Source organism: Pseudophryne corroboree, chromosome 5, assembly GCF_028390025.1.
Source record: "Pseudophryne corroboree isolate aPseCor3 chromosome 5, aPseCor3.hap2, whole genome shotgun sequence".
In the NCBI taxonomy this organism is placed as follows: Eukaryota; Metazoa; Chordata; class Amphibia; order Anura; family Myobatrachidae; genus Pseudophryne; species Pseudophryne corroboree.
Window position 1 is genome coordinate 93,832,631 of NC_086448.1, and position 17,415 is coordinate 93,850,045.

At 42.9% G+C, this 17,415-nt stretch overlaps 1 protein-coding gene across 1 annotated transcript in view; it reads left to right on the plus strand.

Annotated features, from left to right (window-relative positions):
- The window catches only part of LOC134929557 (metalloreductase STEAP4-like), a gene marked incomplete at its 3' end in the record, with an annotated part of 73,545 nt that extends 56,132 nt beyond the window's left edge, over positions 1 to 17,413 (plus strand). The window contains exons 5-6 of the mRNA XM_063925151.1: positions 14,628 to 15,083; positions 17,258 to 17,413. Coding sequence (XP_063781221.1) covers positions 14,628 to 15,083; positions 17,258 to 17,413 — 612 coding nt within the window. The remainder of the gene's footprint in view (positions 1 to 14,627; positions 15,084 to 17,257) is intronic.
- Between the last annotated feature and the right edge of the window lie 2 nt (positions 17,414 to 17,415).

The following is a 17,415-nucleotide window of genomic DNA, read 5'->3' on the forward strand; positions in this document are numbered from 1 at the left end:
AAGTCCCAGCAAGCCTCCCCTGCAAACTGGTACTTGGAGAACCACAAGTACCAGCATGCGGTGGAAAACCGGGCCCGCTGGTACCTGTAGTGCTACTACTAAAAAAATACCCCCAAAAAAATAGGACACACACACGTGACAGTATAAGTTTATTACATACATGCACACCTCCAAACATACATACTTACCTATGTTCACACGAGGCTCAGTCCTCTTCTAAATGTAGAATCCTAGGGGTACCTGTGAAAAAAATTATACTCACATAATTCATTGTACCTTCTGTTCTTTGTATAATCCACGTACTTGGCAAAATAAAAAAACGGAAACCCGACAACACACTGAAAGGGGTCCCATGTTTACACATGGGACCCCTTTCCCCGACTGCCAGGACCCCCCCTGACTCCTGTCAAAGAGGGTCCCTTCAGCCTTCAGCAAGCAGTGTTTGCCTATTGCCGGCAGTGTTTGTGAAATACTAATTTTAGTACATGACCGAGTTCTATCAAATAACAGGCGTATTTGACCGATGGTGTATTCATTCGTATTTTTTTTTCTTTGACTTCAAAAAAAATACGAATTCCCTTATCACTGCCGTGATTTTAGTTTAGTAAATTCCCGAGATGACACTTAGAAGAAAAAACGCAAAATCAATCAAAATCGGGACCTTAGTAAATATACCCCATAGTTGGACTGTGGCAGAGAGTCATTAGATTGTAAGCACCGGGGCAAAGGACTGAATAACATTTTCTGATTGTGCAGAATTGCATTATTATAGAAGTACAAAAAAGAGGGCAATACTAAGAATGGTATCTGCTGTACCACAAACGGTATCCGGTCAGGATCTGGTTAGGATCCCTGACGGTCGGGATCCCAGCAGTCAGAATACCGACATCAAATCCCAACACGATACCAGCATCCCGAATAGAGTCTCCAGCTAGGCACCGGAATCCTGTCAGCCATGATCCCGGACGAGCAGACACCGCCGCACCGAAGAGGTAAGCCATGGGAGTGGGGGGGGGGGGGGGGAGACCTAGGTTTAGGCTGCGGGAGGAGGGTTAGGCTGCACAGGGTTAGGTTTAGGCTGTGGGGGGGGGGGGAAATGTTAGGTTTAGGCTGTGAGAAGGGGAAGTTAAGTTTAGATGTCACCGGGGAAGGTTAGGGTTAGGCTACAGAAAGGGAGGGTTAGGTTTAGGGGGACAGGGGGGAAGGTAATTATACTTACCTTCCCTTGTCGTGATTCTAATCATCAAGATGCCGTGGTCGGCATCCCGAACGCTGGCAATCATACCCAACGGAACACAATGGAACTTGGCGTGAGAGAAAGCGTCATAGCGCTACAATTGCAGATTCACACTCATTCCCACACAGATGTACAAGTGTTGCACATCAAATTAATCAGTGCAGTCTCGTGAAGTGGTTTTGTCGCAGCGCATTGTGACTTAGATTCACATTCAAGTGAAAAAGATACAAAAAAGACAGTCGGTACAAGTGGAGTTACACAGGACCTGGCATGAGAAGGGCTGTTTGGCATGACTGCAGTAATAGTGTATGAGGACAAATCTGCATGTGAATGAAATGTGTTATTATGTAATATATGCTGTCAATATGATAGTTTGCAAACATCTTTAAGAAAAATAGTGTCTAATGAAAGACTGGGATTTCCCCACAGTTTTCTTCCTTAAACATATGATAGGATGGGAGGGATATAAATCTGGCTTCTTACTCTGCAAAACACTTCACATTCTTGGCTGAAGAGTTCTGAAAATCCTTTGGACAAAATAGCACAGCTCCATAGAGGAAGGCATCGAGCTGCACAATCTCTGAGTGTGCATCCTAAACTGGATAATAGACACAGAGGTAAGTACTCATTCACTTTACATAAAGGTGATATTATTCTATGGGCAACATTAAGAGGCCTATGTACTAAGGCTTGGCGAGAGATAAAGTGAACAGAGATAAAGTACCAACCGACCAGCTCCTAACTGACATTTTTCAAACATAACCTGTAACATGGCAGTTAGGAGCTGATTGGCTGGTACTTTATCTCTCTCCAATGGTTAGTACATAGACCTCTAAGTGCATTATTGCGTATATTCATAGCCATTTGCTTAAATACTCTACATAAAAATATTGTATCTGCTATTTCACGTTTACTATGCAGACTTTATGATCACTGATGTATTGCTCATATTTGTAATGAGCTTTTATGCATTATATAGTAAAAAAATGAATGGTAAGTCACAGTTACCCCAGTGTATGTCACTCTGTACATACAGTATACAGTATATACAGCTGTGCTCATAAGTTTACATACCCTAGCAGAATTTGTGATTTTCTGGCCATTTGTCAGAGAATATGAATGATAACTCACAAACTTTTCTCTCACTCATGGTTAGTGGTTGGGTGAAGCCGTTTATTGTCAAACAACTGTGTTTACTCTTTTTAAATCATAATGACAACAGAAACTACCCAAATGACCCTGATCAAAAGTTTACATACCCCAGTTCTTAATACTGTGTATTGCCCCCTTTAACATCAATGACAGCTTGAAGTCTTTTGTGGTAGTTGTGGATGAGGCTCTTTATTTTCTCAGATGGTAAAGCTGCCCATTCTTCTTGGCAAAAAGCCTCCAGTTCCTGTAAATTCTTGGGCTGTCTAGCATGAACTGCACGTTTGAGATCTCCCCAGAGTGGCTCAATGATATTGAGGTCAGGAGACAGAGATGGCCACTCCAGAACCTTCACTTTATTCTGCTGTAGCCAATGACAGGTCGACTTGGCCTTGTGTTTTGGATCATTGTCATGTTGGAACGTCCAAGTACGTCCCATGCGCAGCTTCTGGGCTGATGAGTGCAAATTTTCCTCCAGTATTTTCTGATAACATGCTGAATTCATCTTGCCATCAATTTTCCAGTGCCTTTGTAGCTCACACATCCCCAAAACATCAGCAATCCACCTCCGTGTTTCACAGTAGGAATGGTGTACCTTTCATCATAGGCCTTGTTGACTCCTCTCCAAATGTAACGTTTATGGTTGTGGCCAAAAAGTTAAATTTTGGTCTCATCACTCCAAATGACTTTGTTCCAGAAGTTTTGAGGCTTGTCCCTGTGCTGTTTGGAGAATTGTAAGCGGGATGCTTTGTGGCATTTCGTAGTAATGGTTTTCTTCTGGCAACTCGAACATGCAGCCCATTTTTCTTCAAATGCCTCCTTATTGTGCATCTTGAAACAACCACAACACTTTTTTTCAGAGAGTCCTGTATTTCAGCTGAAGTTATTTGTGGATTTTTCTTTGCATCCCAAACAATTTTTCTGGCAGTTTTGGCTGAAATTTTTGTTAGTCTACCTGACCGTGATTTGGTTTCCACAGAATCCCTCATTTTCCAGTTCTTAATTAGAGTTTGAACACTGCTGATTGGCATTCTCAATTGCTTGGATATCTTTTTATATCCCTTTCCTGTTTTATACAGTTCAATTACCTTTTCCCGCAGATCCTTTAACAATTCTTTTGCTTTCCCCATGACTCAGAATCCAGACACGTCAGTGCAGCACTGGATGAAAGATGCAAAGGTCTTTCAGGAGTCCAGAAACTCACTGACCTTTTATACACACACACTGATTACAAGCAAACAGATCACAGGTGAGGATGGTTACCTTTAGTAGCCATTCAAACCCGTTTGTGTCAACTTGTGTGCATGTTATCAGGCCAAAATCTCCAGGGTATGTAAACTTTTGATCTGGGTCATTTGGGTAGTTTCTGTTGTCATTATGATTTAAAAAGAGTAAACACAGTTGTTTAACAATAAATGCCTTCACCCAACCACTAACCATGAGTGAAAGAAAAGTTTGTAAGTTATCATTCATATTCTCTGACAAATGGCCAGAAAATCACAAATTCTGCTAGGGTATGTAAACTTATGAGCACAACTGTATCTATCAGCTTTAGTTACATTTCCCTACTGTAATTAACAAAAGGGTAACAGGGCCACAAGTCGGTTTTGCGGAAGTATCTTGTATATTATTGCAGCGCACATGCCCTGGAACTGGGTGTTAGCAAATATGGCGAATACAGAGCCTTATGCAACCTGTTGCATTTTCCCTTGCAGCTAAGGGTTGAATACGGGCTAAAATGAGGTGTAGGTTACGTGCCTAATTCAAAGGTGGGGCGCAGACATTGGAGCCGCTGCATATCTGCATTCAACAGCTGTGAGAAAATATGTAGAAGCCACAGGAGGAGTCTTGTGTAAGAAGATGCCTACTGCCGGCTTCTCTAATTGGCTGCCTGCATCATCGGTTCTACATTGCGATATAGGTCATAACATCAGACCTCTAAATAATCCTCATGTTACGCAGGATTTTTTGGTTTAAATTGCGCGGCCAGGGCCATTCCCTGCCGCCACCCAGAAATGCCTGCAGCCTGTCAATTAGGCTATGGCTAACAGGGCACTGTGACCGGAGCTGCAGCACCACGGCAAGACATGCACACTGCGGCTCTGGTGCATGCGCAGTCCCATAAACATCGTCAACTTGACCAAAACGGGATTGCGTCCAAGGCTGAATCAGCCCCTAAGGTCAGGGAAGGCGTGGGTGCGTGGGCACTGTAGAGTTGTGTGTACACATAAATACGCCTATTTGCAGGCAGATTCTTGACAACTATGGGGCTGATTCAGAGGTGGCTTCTTTGATCTCCTGCTGCACTCAAAGACACAGCATCCAATCACCATCGTGAGTATCGGCCGCATCATCGGCCATAAGAGTAACCCTGCGGTTACTCAGAACAGCCACCACATCTCCACTGCCGAGGCCACTATGTATGCATTGGAAGTCACAGTCACTGACCTCTGCACTCCCACAAAATGGGGACAACGCACATCCATTTTGAGAAATAGCCCCAAACAGCTGCATCCTGTCAATCAGGCACTATGGCCGTTGCCGCATTAACATTGCAGCACATGCATACTGTGGAGGTAATTCAGACTGGATCGCTGCAGCGGCAGCAATCTCAGTCAGAATTACTTTGTGGAGTGCGCATGCGCAGCAGCCGCACTGCGCGTGCGCACCTTGGGAGCACACTGAGATGCTATCAGCATCTTACTGGCTGCGATCGCCTCTACCTGACAGGCAGAGGTGGTTGCGGGGTGGGAGGGGGCGTGCCAACGGCGTTAGAACGCCATTGGTGGGGCATGGTCCGGACAACAGAGGTATGTCTGGACCATTGGGGGGGTCAAGCCGCCACGGCTGTGTGACATCACACGAAGCCGCTTTGACCCAGGACGTGGCAGGTAGCTCCCTGCCAGTGCACAGGAGCTGCACAGTTAGGGAGCTACTCGCCAGGTACAAAAGCATTGCCGCCGTGCAATGCTTTTGTACCTGTGCGGGGGGGCACGGCCTGACATGCAGGGCAGACTAGCCCTGTGCTGGGCGTCCCCCCGCATGTCAGAGTAAATGATCAACTCTGAATTACCCCATGTCCCCCGTGCATGAGCAGTCCCGAAAAAAACATCAATCAATTGTGATTTCAGGCTGCCGAGGGAATTCAATTGAGGGCGAATGGATTCACCCGGCCAAATATGCATGCCAGACACCGCGCGTTATGACAGCGAGATCTCGCTCAAAAGTATTCGCAACCCCATAGGGTATTGAGCATTTCTGAGCGAATCAGGGTGCGAATCAACCGGGTGAAGGGTGCAAGTTGGGCTGCCGTTGCAGTTCACACCCTTTGCCCTCAATTGAATTCCTCCTGTGCGCAGGGCTAAACTGACCCCTATGAAACCAAGCAAACGGATAGCAACGTTCTGATCACAGCGACGCAATGCTGTGTACGGGGGAATATAAATACATTTAGCTCCGTCTACACAAATACCGCCGACGTGCATTCAGACATGCATCAGCCTCACAATGAGCAAATAAAACCAATCTTTTATGGGACAGGTTATCACTGTCCAATCTCTCACAATAGTGGGGACGTATTAAAGATTAATTTGCAAAAATAGTGTTAACGATCGCTATTTTATAATGAGTGAAAGGTCAATTTGATAAGAACCAAATCTATTAAAGGACAAATTGACCTACAGTATAAATTAAAACTCAACTTCATCAAACCTGATAGATAAATACATTACAAAGTAAAACAATTGTAACTGTTGCCGCCCTAGCCTTAGTGCGGCATCCTCTGCTCCTGTGAGTGGAAGTGCGGTGTTCGGCTGTGACATCATTCTTACCACTGTCAGTGTATGACTGACATGGAGGAGCAGCAGCCAAAAGCTTTACATGAAAGACACTGCACTGGAAGTAGAGTACAGAGTGATATCTACAGCCGGTTTGTACTCGGCTTCTTCCTCTGATCTGAAACTATTGCTGGAGATAGTTGTTTGGCCCTTTAAGTATTTGTTTGGCCCTTTAAGTATCAGACTTAGAGCACAGCAATCAGACTAATATACAAGTTGCCTTATGTAAACAATGTACTGGTACAGATGGAGCCACGCGAGCACGCCTATCGCAGAGAGCGTCCCCGTCTGCCTGGGCGCGCGCCCATGGTGGAGACGCGCCTCATTCACTTGAATGGAGAGCATCTCCGTCTGTGCGCCCGGACAGACCGTCTCTGTGCACTCGCGGCACGACTAAGCGGACGGATCACCTAGTCGTGCCGGGAGTGCTCGTTTGCAATGGAGCCGCCTCAGATGAGCACGGCTCCAGCTGTACCATTCACATGTATGACCTGCTTTCGTTTACTGGACGGGATGTAGTCAAAAGGTCGACAATAACAATATTGACACCACAATTCCAAGTTATGTTGAGATGTCAACAGGTAACATGTTGAGATTCTCAGAATTTCGACAGATGAACCGATGAAGGCTGTGGGCGGGAAGGTGAGGCTATGAGGGGAGATTAGGGTGAGGCTATGAGGGGAGATTAGGGTTAGGCTACGAGGGGAGATTAGGGTGAGGCTACGAGGGGAGATTAGGGTTAGGCTACGAGGGGAGATTAGGGTGAGGCTACGAGGGGAAATTAGGGTTAGGCTACGAGGGGAGATTAGGGTTAGGCTACGAGGGGAGATTAGGGTTAGGCTACGAGGGGAGATTAGGGTTAGGCTACGAGGGGAGATTAGGGTTAGGCCACGAGGGGAGACTAGGGTGAGGCCACGAGGGGAGATTAGGGTTAGGCTATGAGGGGAGATTAGGGTGAGGCTACGAGGGGAGATTAGGGTGAGGCTACGAGGGGAGATTAGGGTGAGGATACAAGGGGAGATTAGGGTTAGGCTACAAGGAGAGATTACGGTTAGGCTACAAGGAGAGATTAGGGTTAGGCTACAAGGGGAGATTAGGGTGAGGCTGTGAGGGGAGATTAGGGTTAGGTTATGAGGGGAGATTAGGGTTAGGCTACGAGGGGAGATTAGGGTGAGGCTGTGAGGGGAGATTAGGGTTAGGTTATGAGGGGAGATTAGGGTTAGGCTACGAGGGGAGATTAGGGTTAGGCTACGAGGAGAGATTAGGGTTAGGCTACATGGGGAGATTAGGGTTAGGCTATGAGGGGAGATTATGGTTAGACTACGAGGGGATATTATGATTTGGCTACAAGGGGAGATTAGGGTTAGGCTGCGGGCAGGGGGGTTAGGGTTAGGATGCAAGAAGAGATTAGGGTTAGGCTGAATGGGGGGTTAGTGTTAGGCAGAAGAAGGATGGTTAGGGGTAGGGTTTAGAGATAAGAGATATATACTTACTTTACAGCTGGAGGCCCGCAGATCTCACAGTCACATGACCGCCGAGACCCAGGAGATGCCTCTGGAGTCGTCAGCAGACGGTAAACCACCACTGAGCCATCAGGACACAATGTCAACATTCTTATATGTCGACATATCATCACTGTCTACATGATGAATATCGGCATTGTCAACCTTAACAGTCTCATGTCAACATGATTAATGTTGACCTTTTGACATAACCGACCCTACTGGACAACCAGCTTCTTTTAATCGTTAATGACAGATAAGAGAAAACTTTATCTGGCACTAAATTACACAGCAGAGGTATATTAAAAATCCAGCATTTTATATTCTGAAAAGTTCTAGAAGTTCTTTTAGATATATTTGGAAATGTTATTGTAGCACTATTGTATAAGACAACCTGTATTTTCAGCTTAATCGTCCTTTAAGATTTAATCTAAAATTGGCTTATGAACAGTGACAGCAATTCTGCTAGTCACCAGCTCTGAAGAGAACATTAATGGATTCTAAAGGCTTTTAATCCAGCGCTGGATGTACACACCTAGCAACGTGTAGAAACATCCTATAAGGAAGATAACTCTGCCAGAAATATTACTCATTTGCATAAGTAATATAAAATGTTGACCCGAACAACTCTGAATATAAAAAAAGATGTTTATATTTTTCTGAAAACAGGCATAAGTACCTTTTTATGTCATTATATTTCTTTTTAAACTCAGATACTTCACAACACATCACAGAATTATTGCAATATAAATACATTTTTTCTTTGCAGTGAAAATCATAATACTACAGTATAGAGATGTGCAGCGGACATTTTTCGGGTTTTGTGTTTTGGTTTTGGATTCGGTTCCGCGGCCGTGTTTTGGATTCGGACGCGTTTTGGCAAAACCTCCCTGAAACTTTTTTGGCGGATTCGGGTGTGTTTTAGATTCGGGTGGGTCTTTTTAAAAAACCCTCAAAAACAGCTTAAATCATAGAATTTGGGGGTCATTTTGATCCAATAGTATTATTAACCTCGATAACCATAATTTCCACTCATTTCCAGTCTATTCTGAACACCTCACACCTCACAATATTATTTTTAGTCCTAAAATTTGCACCGAGGTCGCTGGATGGCTAAGATAAGCGACCCAAGTGGCCAGCGCAAACACCTGGCCCATCTAGGAGTGGCACTGCAGTGTCAGACAGGATGGCACTTAAAAAAAATTCCCCAAACATCACATGATGCAAAGATAAATAAATTTAAAAAAAGAGGTGCAAGATGGAATTATCCTTGGGCCCTCCTACCCACCCTTATGTTGTATAAACAGGACACTGTTAAACACTTTAACAAACCCATAATTTTAGCGACAGGGTCTGCCACACGACTGTGGCTGAAGTGATTTGTTGGTTTGGGCCCCCACCAAAAAAGAAGCACTCAATCTCTCCTTGCACAAACTGGCTCTACAGAGGCAAGATGTCCACTTCCTCCTCATCGTCCGATTCCTCACCCCTCTCACTGTGTACATCCCCCTCCTCACAGAGTATTAATTCGTCCCCACTGGAATCCACCATCACAGGTTCCTGTGTACTTTCTGGGGGCAATTGCTGGTAAATGTCTCCACGGAGGTATTGATTATAATTCATTTTGATGAACATCATCTTCTCCACATTTTCTGGAAGTAACCTCCTACGCCGATCGCTGACAAGGTTACCGGCTGCACTAAACACTCTTTCAGAGTACACACTGGAGGGAGGGCAATTTAGGTAAAATAAAGCCAGTTTGTGCAAGGGCCTCCAAATTGCCTCTTTTTCCTGACAGTATACGTATGGACTGTCTGACATGCCTACTTGGATGCTGTCACTCATATAATCCTCCACCATTCTTTCAATGGTGACAGAATCATATGCAGTGACAGTAGACGACATGTCAGTAATCGTTGGCAGGTCCTTCAGTCCGGACCATATGTCAGTTTTCGCTCCTGACTGCCCTGCATCACCGCCAGCGGGTGGTATTAGAAATTTTATCCTTTTCCTGACAGCTCCAGTGGCGGGAGAAAATCAAGGAGGAGCTGTTGGCGAGTCATGTTCCGCTTGACTTGAAAATTGTCTCACCAGCAGGTCTTTGAACATCTGCAGACTTGTGTCTGCCGGAAATAGAGATACAACGTAGGCTTTAAACCTAGGATCGAGCACGGAAATGTAGTGCTCTGATTTCAACAGATTGACCACCCGTGAATCCTGGTTAAGCAAATGAAGGGCTCCATCCACAAGTCCCACATGCCTAGCGGAATCGCTCCTTTTTAGCTCCTCTATCAATCTCTCCAGCTGCTTCTGCAAAAGCCTAATGAGGGGAATGACCTGACTCAGGCTTGCAGTGTCTGAACTGACTTCACGTTGCAGAACCTTGCACAATGTTAAAGTCATTCTCCACTGCGCTTGAGTCAGGTGCATTCCCCCTCCTTTGCCTATATCGTAGGCAGATGTATAGGCTTGAATGGCCTTTTGCTGCTCCTCCATCCTCTGAAGCATATAGAGGGTTGAATTCCACCTCGTTACCACCTCTTGCTTCAGCTGATGGCAGGGCATGTTCAGGAGTGTTTGCTGGTGCTCCAGTCTTCGGCATGCAGTGGCTGAATGCTGAAAGTGGCTGGCAATTCTTCGGGCCACCAACAGCATCTCTTGCACGCCCCTGTCGTTTTTTAAATAATTCTGCACCACCAAATTAATTGTATGTGCAAAACATGGGACGTGCTGGAATTTGCCCACATGTAATGCACGCACAATATTGGTGGTGTTGTCCGATGTCACACCTGCACACATCCAATACCCTCACCCTGTAGGTGGTGACTACCTGATCGCAGGGATGCAAAAAACGCACCCTAGCTATGAGGTCTGAATTGCCCCCTAAATCTGAGGCCAGATGCCAGTACAGGGAAATGGAAGCAGAAAATTTATGAAGTGGAAGGCAGGTATGTAATTACTTTAAATGATTTTGGTTCTGAAATGTACAATAGGGATAGGCTGATTTAGTGATTTGGAGTTTGCAGCTTTGCTACAACTATTCATTTTCTTGGCTTCTTTTTTAACCTTTGTCAGGAATCCTTGGCTATTAACTGTATTCATTTAAATGATTGATTAACAAAATGGAAGATGATTGATTGATTGATTGATTGATTGATTCATTTAAATGATTGATTTCATAAATTTAAGATAGGCTGGACAATTGGGTTTTTGCAACTCTGCTGCAACTACTTGACTTCTCTTTCAACCCTTGTCAGGAATACATAGCTACAGTATTTTATTGACTTTGCAGTATTTTCCGGTTAAACATTTGTTGCAATTTAGTAATGTATTAGAGTAATAACCAATAAAAAATGTTTATCTATGCAAAAAAGACCATCCTCAATGCCCCCCCAAAATACAGCCCATTATGAAAAGAAAAGTGGTACAAGATGGAATTGTCCTTGGGCGCTTCCACCCACCCTTAGTATATTTAAAAGGACATGCACAGTTTGTCAAACCAAGCACTTCAGCAACAGGGACTACAACTTTGTGGCTGAATTGCTTGGTTTGTTTGGGCCCCCACAAAACAATTTTGTGAAAGGACTACCTCTGATCATTAATGAGGAGGTTAACGATGAGGGTGTTGGTGGTGTTGATTGTACGTGCTAATCCAAACTGTTGGTAGCTAATACTGGACTGCTTGTTATTATTTTACAGCATTTTTTCACAGCATTTTTTCAGATTTTGATTAACTTACATGAATGAACTCGCTGCAAATGATGTTACAGGGAAAAAGTGGCCAGATGGTTAACGTCGCTACGTCTGCTAACTTTGGCTTCACAAATGATGCAGATGCCTTCAAAAATGTTGTCAGGATTTGGGTAAAAATAATTCCATTCGAAATGGGTGGATTTTTTGATCTTACGTCCAGGCATGACAAACATCATAAACATCCATATTAGTGTCATATACACAAATATCCCTCTCATCCTCTTGCACTTCCTCAGAAGAATCCTCAATTTCTATGTCATGATCTTTACTTGTGCTTCTCATCCCCACATTTGCATAGGGTGCAGAAATAGTGGAAGGAGGCTTCTCTACGAGTACAAAGTAAGAAATGTCAGACTCACACATACTGTAGCTAACATGGACAACCCTAGATGCTCCTCAGAGATTTATGAACCCACTGGACCTGTTTGTAAGTAAATCAAATTACTGTATTAAGCAACTGGGAAAAACCATGTTGCACTGCAGATGGGGCAGATGTAACATGTGAAGAGAGATTACAATTTAAGGGGGTTATATTTTTTCTGTGCAGAGTAAATACTGGCTGCTTTTTTTTTTACAATGCAATTTAGATTTCAGTTTTAACACACTCCATCCAAATCTAAATCTCCCTACATATGTAACATCTCCCTCAAATGCAACATGGCTTTGTCCAGTTGCTTGATAATTTGCTTTATTTACAAAGATTAATCAGGTCCAGAGGTGTCACCAGGTGTGGTGACACTTAGTACGCACTCAGCACTATCTCCACCGCGCTGGAGGAGTAGCCGCCCAAAAAGGGAGCATGGCCTAAGAAAAGGGGCCATGGCCTAACAAAAGGGGCACGGCCTTGTGGGGATCTCCATTTCTTCACTGCGGGGGCATGTCCAGCATCCCTGGTGATAGTGGCTGCCCCTGGAGACTGGGCTGAGTGCAGTGCTGGTACTTCTGCAGTGATAGGAGCCTAGTGCTGGAGATGAATATCACACTGCAGCATTCGGCTCCTGTCACTACAGAAGATCTGGGACTTTGGAGTCACCCCTTCCGCGGGTGACACCCTGGTGTCAGGCCCACAGTTTGCTCTTTAGCCTTAGTGTTCTTCTGGGGTTTTTTTTGGCACTGATTTGTCTGTTTTAAAAGGGACACCTCTACTAGACTCAGAGAGGGAAGGTGTTGCATCATCATCATCATATGAGATTACAGAAGATGCCTGACTGCGTTTGGCCCCAGCATCCGCAATAGGCATTCTTTTAGTGCATGAAACAGCAGCAGCAATAGGTCGTCCTTGCCACTGCGCTTGGTGTATGGCATGTTGGCAATTTTACGTTTATTGGCAATAAACGTTCTCTTTGTTATTAGAAGTGGTTTTCTTTAACATTGTGAAATTTTGTTTAGATTTCAGGTGTCCTTTCTTAATGTTTGTGTCCCCTGGACCATCTTCAGCAGATATTGAAGTACTATCATGACTGGCACTAGTACTGGGTTGCTGCTTCTGCTCTTCTATCAACTGATCCATATCGACTAACAGTGTTAATAGTAATGGTGGCACCTACTGAACTTTATTTTTTAAGTACAGTGCCCAAACAACACATGCGGTTTTATTAACACTGCGATTCAAAGCGCTGGTAGTAACGGTGACACCTACTGAACTTTATTTTTTAACAGTGCCTGAACATGTCTTAAACATGCACATTTTATTTCATATTTAATAAATATCTCAATCATTTTTGCTAAATTAATTCAACCTATAAACATGAATATTTTAATGTATACAGTATGTATACATGCCATAATATGTGTCATGTATATATTATAGGGTGTGATACAGAAGATAGACATTATAAAGGTCAACAGTCATTAGGTCGACAGCATTAGGTCGACAACCAAACGGTAGACAGGGTCAAAAGGTCGACAGGGTCAAAAAGTCAACATGGAAAAAAGGTTGACACAATTTTATTTTTTAATGTTATTTTCACCCAAATTTGTGAGATGCGTACCCTCACGGGCTAACTTTGTTCGTCACGCTTCGGGCTCGGTTACTAAAGCTAATAGTTTGTGACATGGATAGTAATGCAGCAAAAGTTTCAACAACATAAAAAAAAAACTAAAAAATGTGTCGACCATATGCTGACATGTGTGTCAACCTTTTGGCCCTATCGACTTTTTGACTGTCGACCTTTTGACCATGTCGACATTTTGACTGTTGACTTATGAACTGTCGACCTTGTAACTGACTATCAACCAGCTCCAATATTATAGAGTGGATTTTGGCATATAAGGGTGTTTTTTTTATTTATTTTTAGCTGTTATTTTTATTATGTAGTGTGTTTTATTCTTTTGTTTTCAATGTATTTATTTTGTGTTTTACAGTATGTCTGAGGCTGATGTCAGATGGGCACTTTGAATGGTAATTCTCCAAGCACTCACATTGAAGTAAATGGGGATATCCTATCCCTTGTCACACCGTGCGGTTATGATGAGAAAATGTTGAATGCAGCATCTTCAGAACTTAATCACCCCCACCTGACATGAGATACGCTTTCCCTGTTCACTTTAACGGATTAGCATGGGAACAATTGAGTGCTTTGAACAGTGGCAATGTTCTAGTTTGAAAAGCACTAGCATTTAAAGTGCCCTCCTGACACCACCCAAGAATATGTGTTGATTCAGCTGCTCTCTTCTGTGTTAAAGCCAGGTAATTATTACCTCAGTGGAGTTTACTGTTGACCCTGGCCTTCATCATTATGGTTAAGATCGGTATTGCAATTTGCTACAATTTACTGTAATAAGTCTTGATGCTTCTTGAATTAGTTTTATGCCTGAAATCACTTGTTAAAACCTCGGTAACAAACTGTTCTTGACATTTTCCAGATTGGTTGTCAATAACTTTACTAAAATCTGTAACCAAGAAAACAAACATTAGACAAAAGTGTTTCCATGGTAACAGATATTATCAAGGGAAGTCAGTTGTCCAAAACCTGGTAACATTCTATTTGTTAGATTTCTACAGGTAATTTCAGGTTGATGTCCCTTTTGAAATATTAATAGTTAAAGCAAGTAGCAGACCATGGTATATGTATTTTGTGTTATTATATCTAGTAAGTATTTCTGAATTCAGTGTATCATTTTAAAGAATGTGCTGTTCATATGTTACAGGAAATGGATAATTCATTGAATTGCATCCCGCTTCATCCAAAGGAGTCTACTAAACATGATACTGTCTGTATTTTTGGAACTGGAGACTTTGGTAGATCTCTTGGGTTTAAGCTGCTTCAGTGTGGCTTCACTGTTATCTTCGGAAGCAGAAATCCAAACTCATCCAACCTTATCCCTAAAGGAGCGGAAGTCCTAACCCATGTGGAGGCCGCAAAGAAAACCAACCTCATTATTTTAGCCATTCACAGAGAGCATTATCACTTTCTGACATCTTTTGCTGACACTCTGCAAGGTAAAGTATTGGTTGATGTCAGCAACAATCTGAAAATAAACCAGTATCCAAAATCTAATGCAGAACACCTGGCCAGTTTGTTACCAGGAGCTAAAGTAGTCAAGGCATTTAACACAGTCTCGGCATGGGCTCTGCAATCAGGAACGCTAGATGCAAGTAGGCAGGTAAGGATTATTGTTAATACACTGTACATTATCTCTCACAGTTCTTGACCTCTGACCTCCAGTACCTGAAGGTTGCCGATGTTTGAGGACTTCCTTAAAGTATTTATAAATTGATCTTTAAACGTGTTTTTAATATGAGCTAATACATTGTTTACATGTTATTTCAAAGCAACAACTTCACTGTTTTTGGTTTTTTTAAGGTGCATTTGACTAAAGACAGAGGTCTGTTTACTAAATCTTGGATGGAGATAAAGTGGACGGTGATAAAGTCCCAACTAACCAGCTCCTAACTGTCATTTTTCAAACACAGCCTGTGACATGGCAGTTAGGAACTGATTGACTAGTACTTTATGTCCATTCACTATTCTCCATCTAAGGTTTAGTAAATAGACCCCTGAGCCACAAACGGGTCTGAATCATAGATGTACACAAATGCATTCATAACTGCAATTCCGTACGCAGCGATTGTGCGAAAACATGCAATGCCACAGCTGCTTGTATTCGTATTAACACACCCACTGGAGGCGTCTGTGATATGCCCCTAAAACAGTGGTGATATACTTGTGTTTTGAGTGGCCACTTCCCCATTAGCTCCCATAAATGCTCCCTGATTTGATCATTTTATTTCAAATAAATCCAAACTGCGACTATTATCACAAGACCATTGCGGCACAAGCGCACTGTAACTTAGATGCATGGCGCAGTGTCACAAAGTTCTTCCACTGCGTATAACAATCCCTGAATCAGGCCATGAGACATAGCAGAAGGAGCAAGGTCTCAAAAAACACAAGGGGTTAAGTACATCCCAATTTTGCAGACATATTTTGCGTGTTTTTTCACTGCACATTTCCTCTTGTTGATGATAATGGGACATTGGCATGTAGGCAAGTGTATGAGTAATGACACCTGTAATCCTCCATTGGCTGTGACTGACCCCCTAGCCTTGTGGTTTAATCCACACAGGTTTTGCTGAACCACAGGGCTGTAGTTTATTCATTAAATGTCAGGATGGCACAGACAGTATTAAGTGTGGTTTCAGCAATCACATCAGCAAAGTATTCCTGCAACTCTGTGATTGACTGTACACTGGTCGCCATGCACCAAATACAAAACAATCTAAGTATACCTCCTCCACAACACTACCATCTAAGTATTCATACCTATGTACACCTGTGTGTGTGTGTGTGTGTGTGTGTGTGTGTGTGTGTGTGTGTGTGTGTGTGTGTAGGGATATGTAGGGAATTAATCCTGTCTTTACCATGAGTCAGTAGTCTCCCAGAAAAAGGAATTAGTCTCTTTAACAAGAGACTGGGAAAAACTATCCTGTTGATCACATACCCCTTCCCTAAGCTTTGCCAACTTAGGTGAAGCGGATATTGCGGATAGCGCATATTTACAGGAGAGAGCATCTGCATTTTTACGTATGTCTCCCGATCCATGTTCCTCACCTAGCTTGAACATACAGTACTGTAGATTCAACTTCCTGCTTTACTGTAGTCCACTTTGGGTCTATGGCAGGGCCGTTATTTACCCCAGGGAATGTGACTATATTATGCTCCTTTTGAGTAGTACACCCAGGAGTAGGACAAACTGTCCCTGTTCCGAGTCACCATCTTTTCTACCACTACTGCTTCAATTAGTTTATATTATTTATATTATTATTATTATTATTATTATTACAGGTTGAGTATCCCTTATCCAAAATGCTTGGGACCAGAGGTATTTTGGATATGGGATTTTTCCGTATTTTGGAATAATTACATACCATAATGAGATATCATGGCGATGGGACCTAAATCTAAGCACAGAATGCATTTATGTTTCATATACACCTTATACACACAGCCTGAAGGTAATTATAGCCAATATTTTTTATAACTTTGTGCATTAAACAAAGTGTGTCTACATTCACACAATTCATTTATGGTTCATATGCACCTTATACACACAGCCTGAAGGCCATTTAATACAATATTTTTAATATCTGTGTGTATTAAACAAAATTTGTGTACATTGAGCCATAAAAAACAAAGGTTTCACTATCTCACTCTCACTCAAAAAAGTCCGTATTTTGGAATATTCCGTATTTCGGAATGTTTGGATATGGGATACTCAACCTGTATTATTATTATATCGATACTGTGATTTTCAAATCTCGATTTATCACACAACAGGTTTTCCTTTGTGGTGATGATGCGAAAGCAAAAGAAGCGGTCACGGAGATTGCCCGTTCTCTTGGACTCACGCCTCTAGACCAAGGATCCCTATTGGCAGCCAATGAGATAGAGAATTACCCACTGCAGTTATTTCCAATGTGGAGACTTCCTTTCTA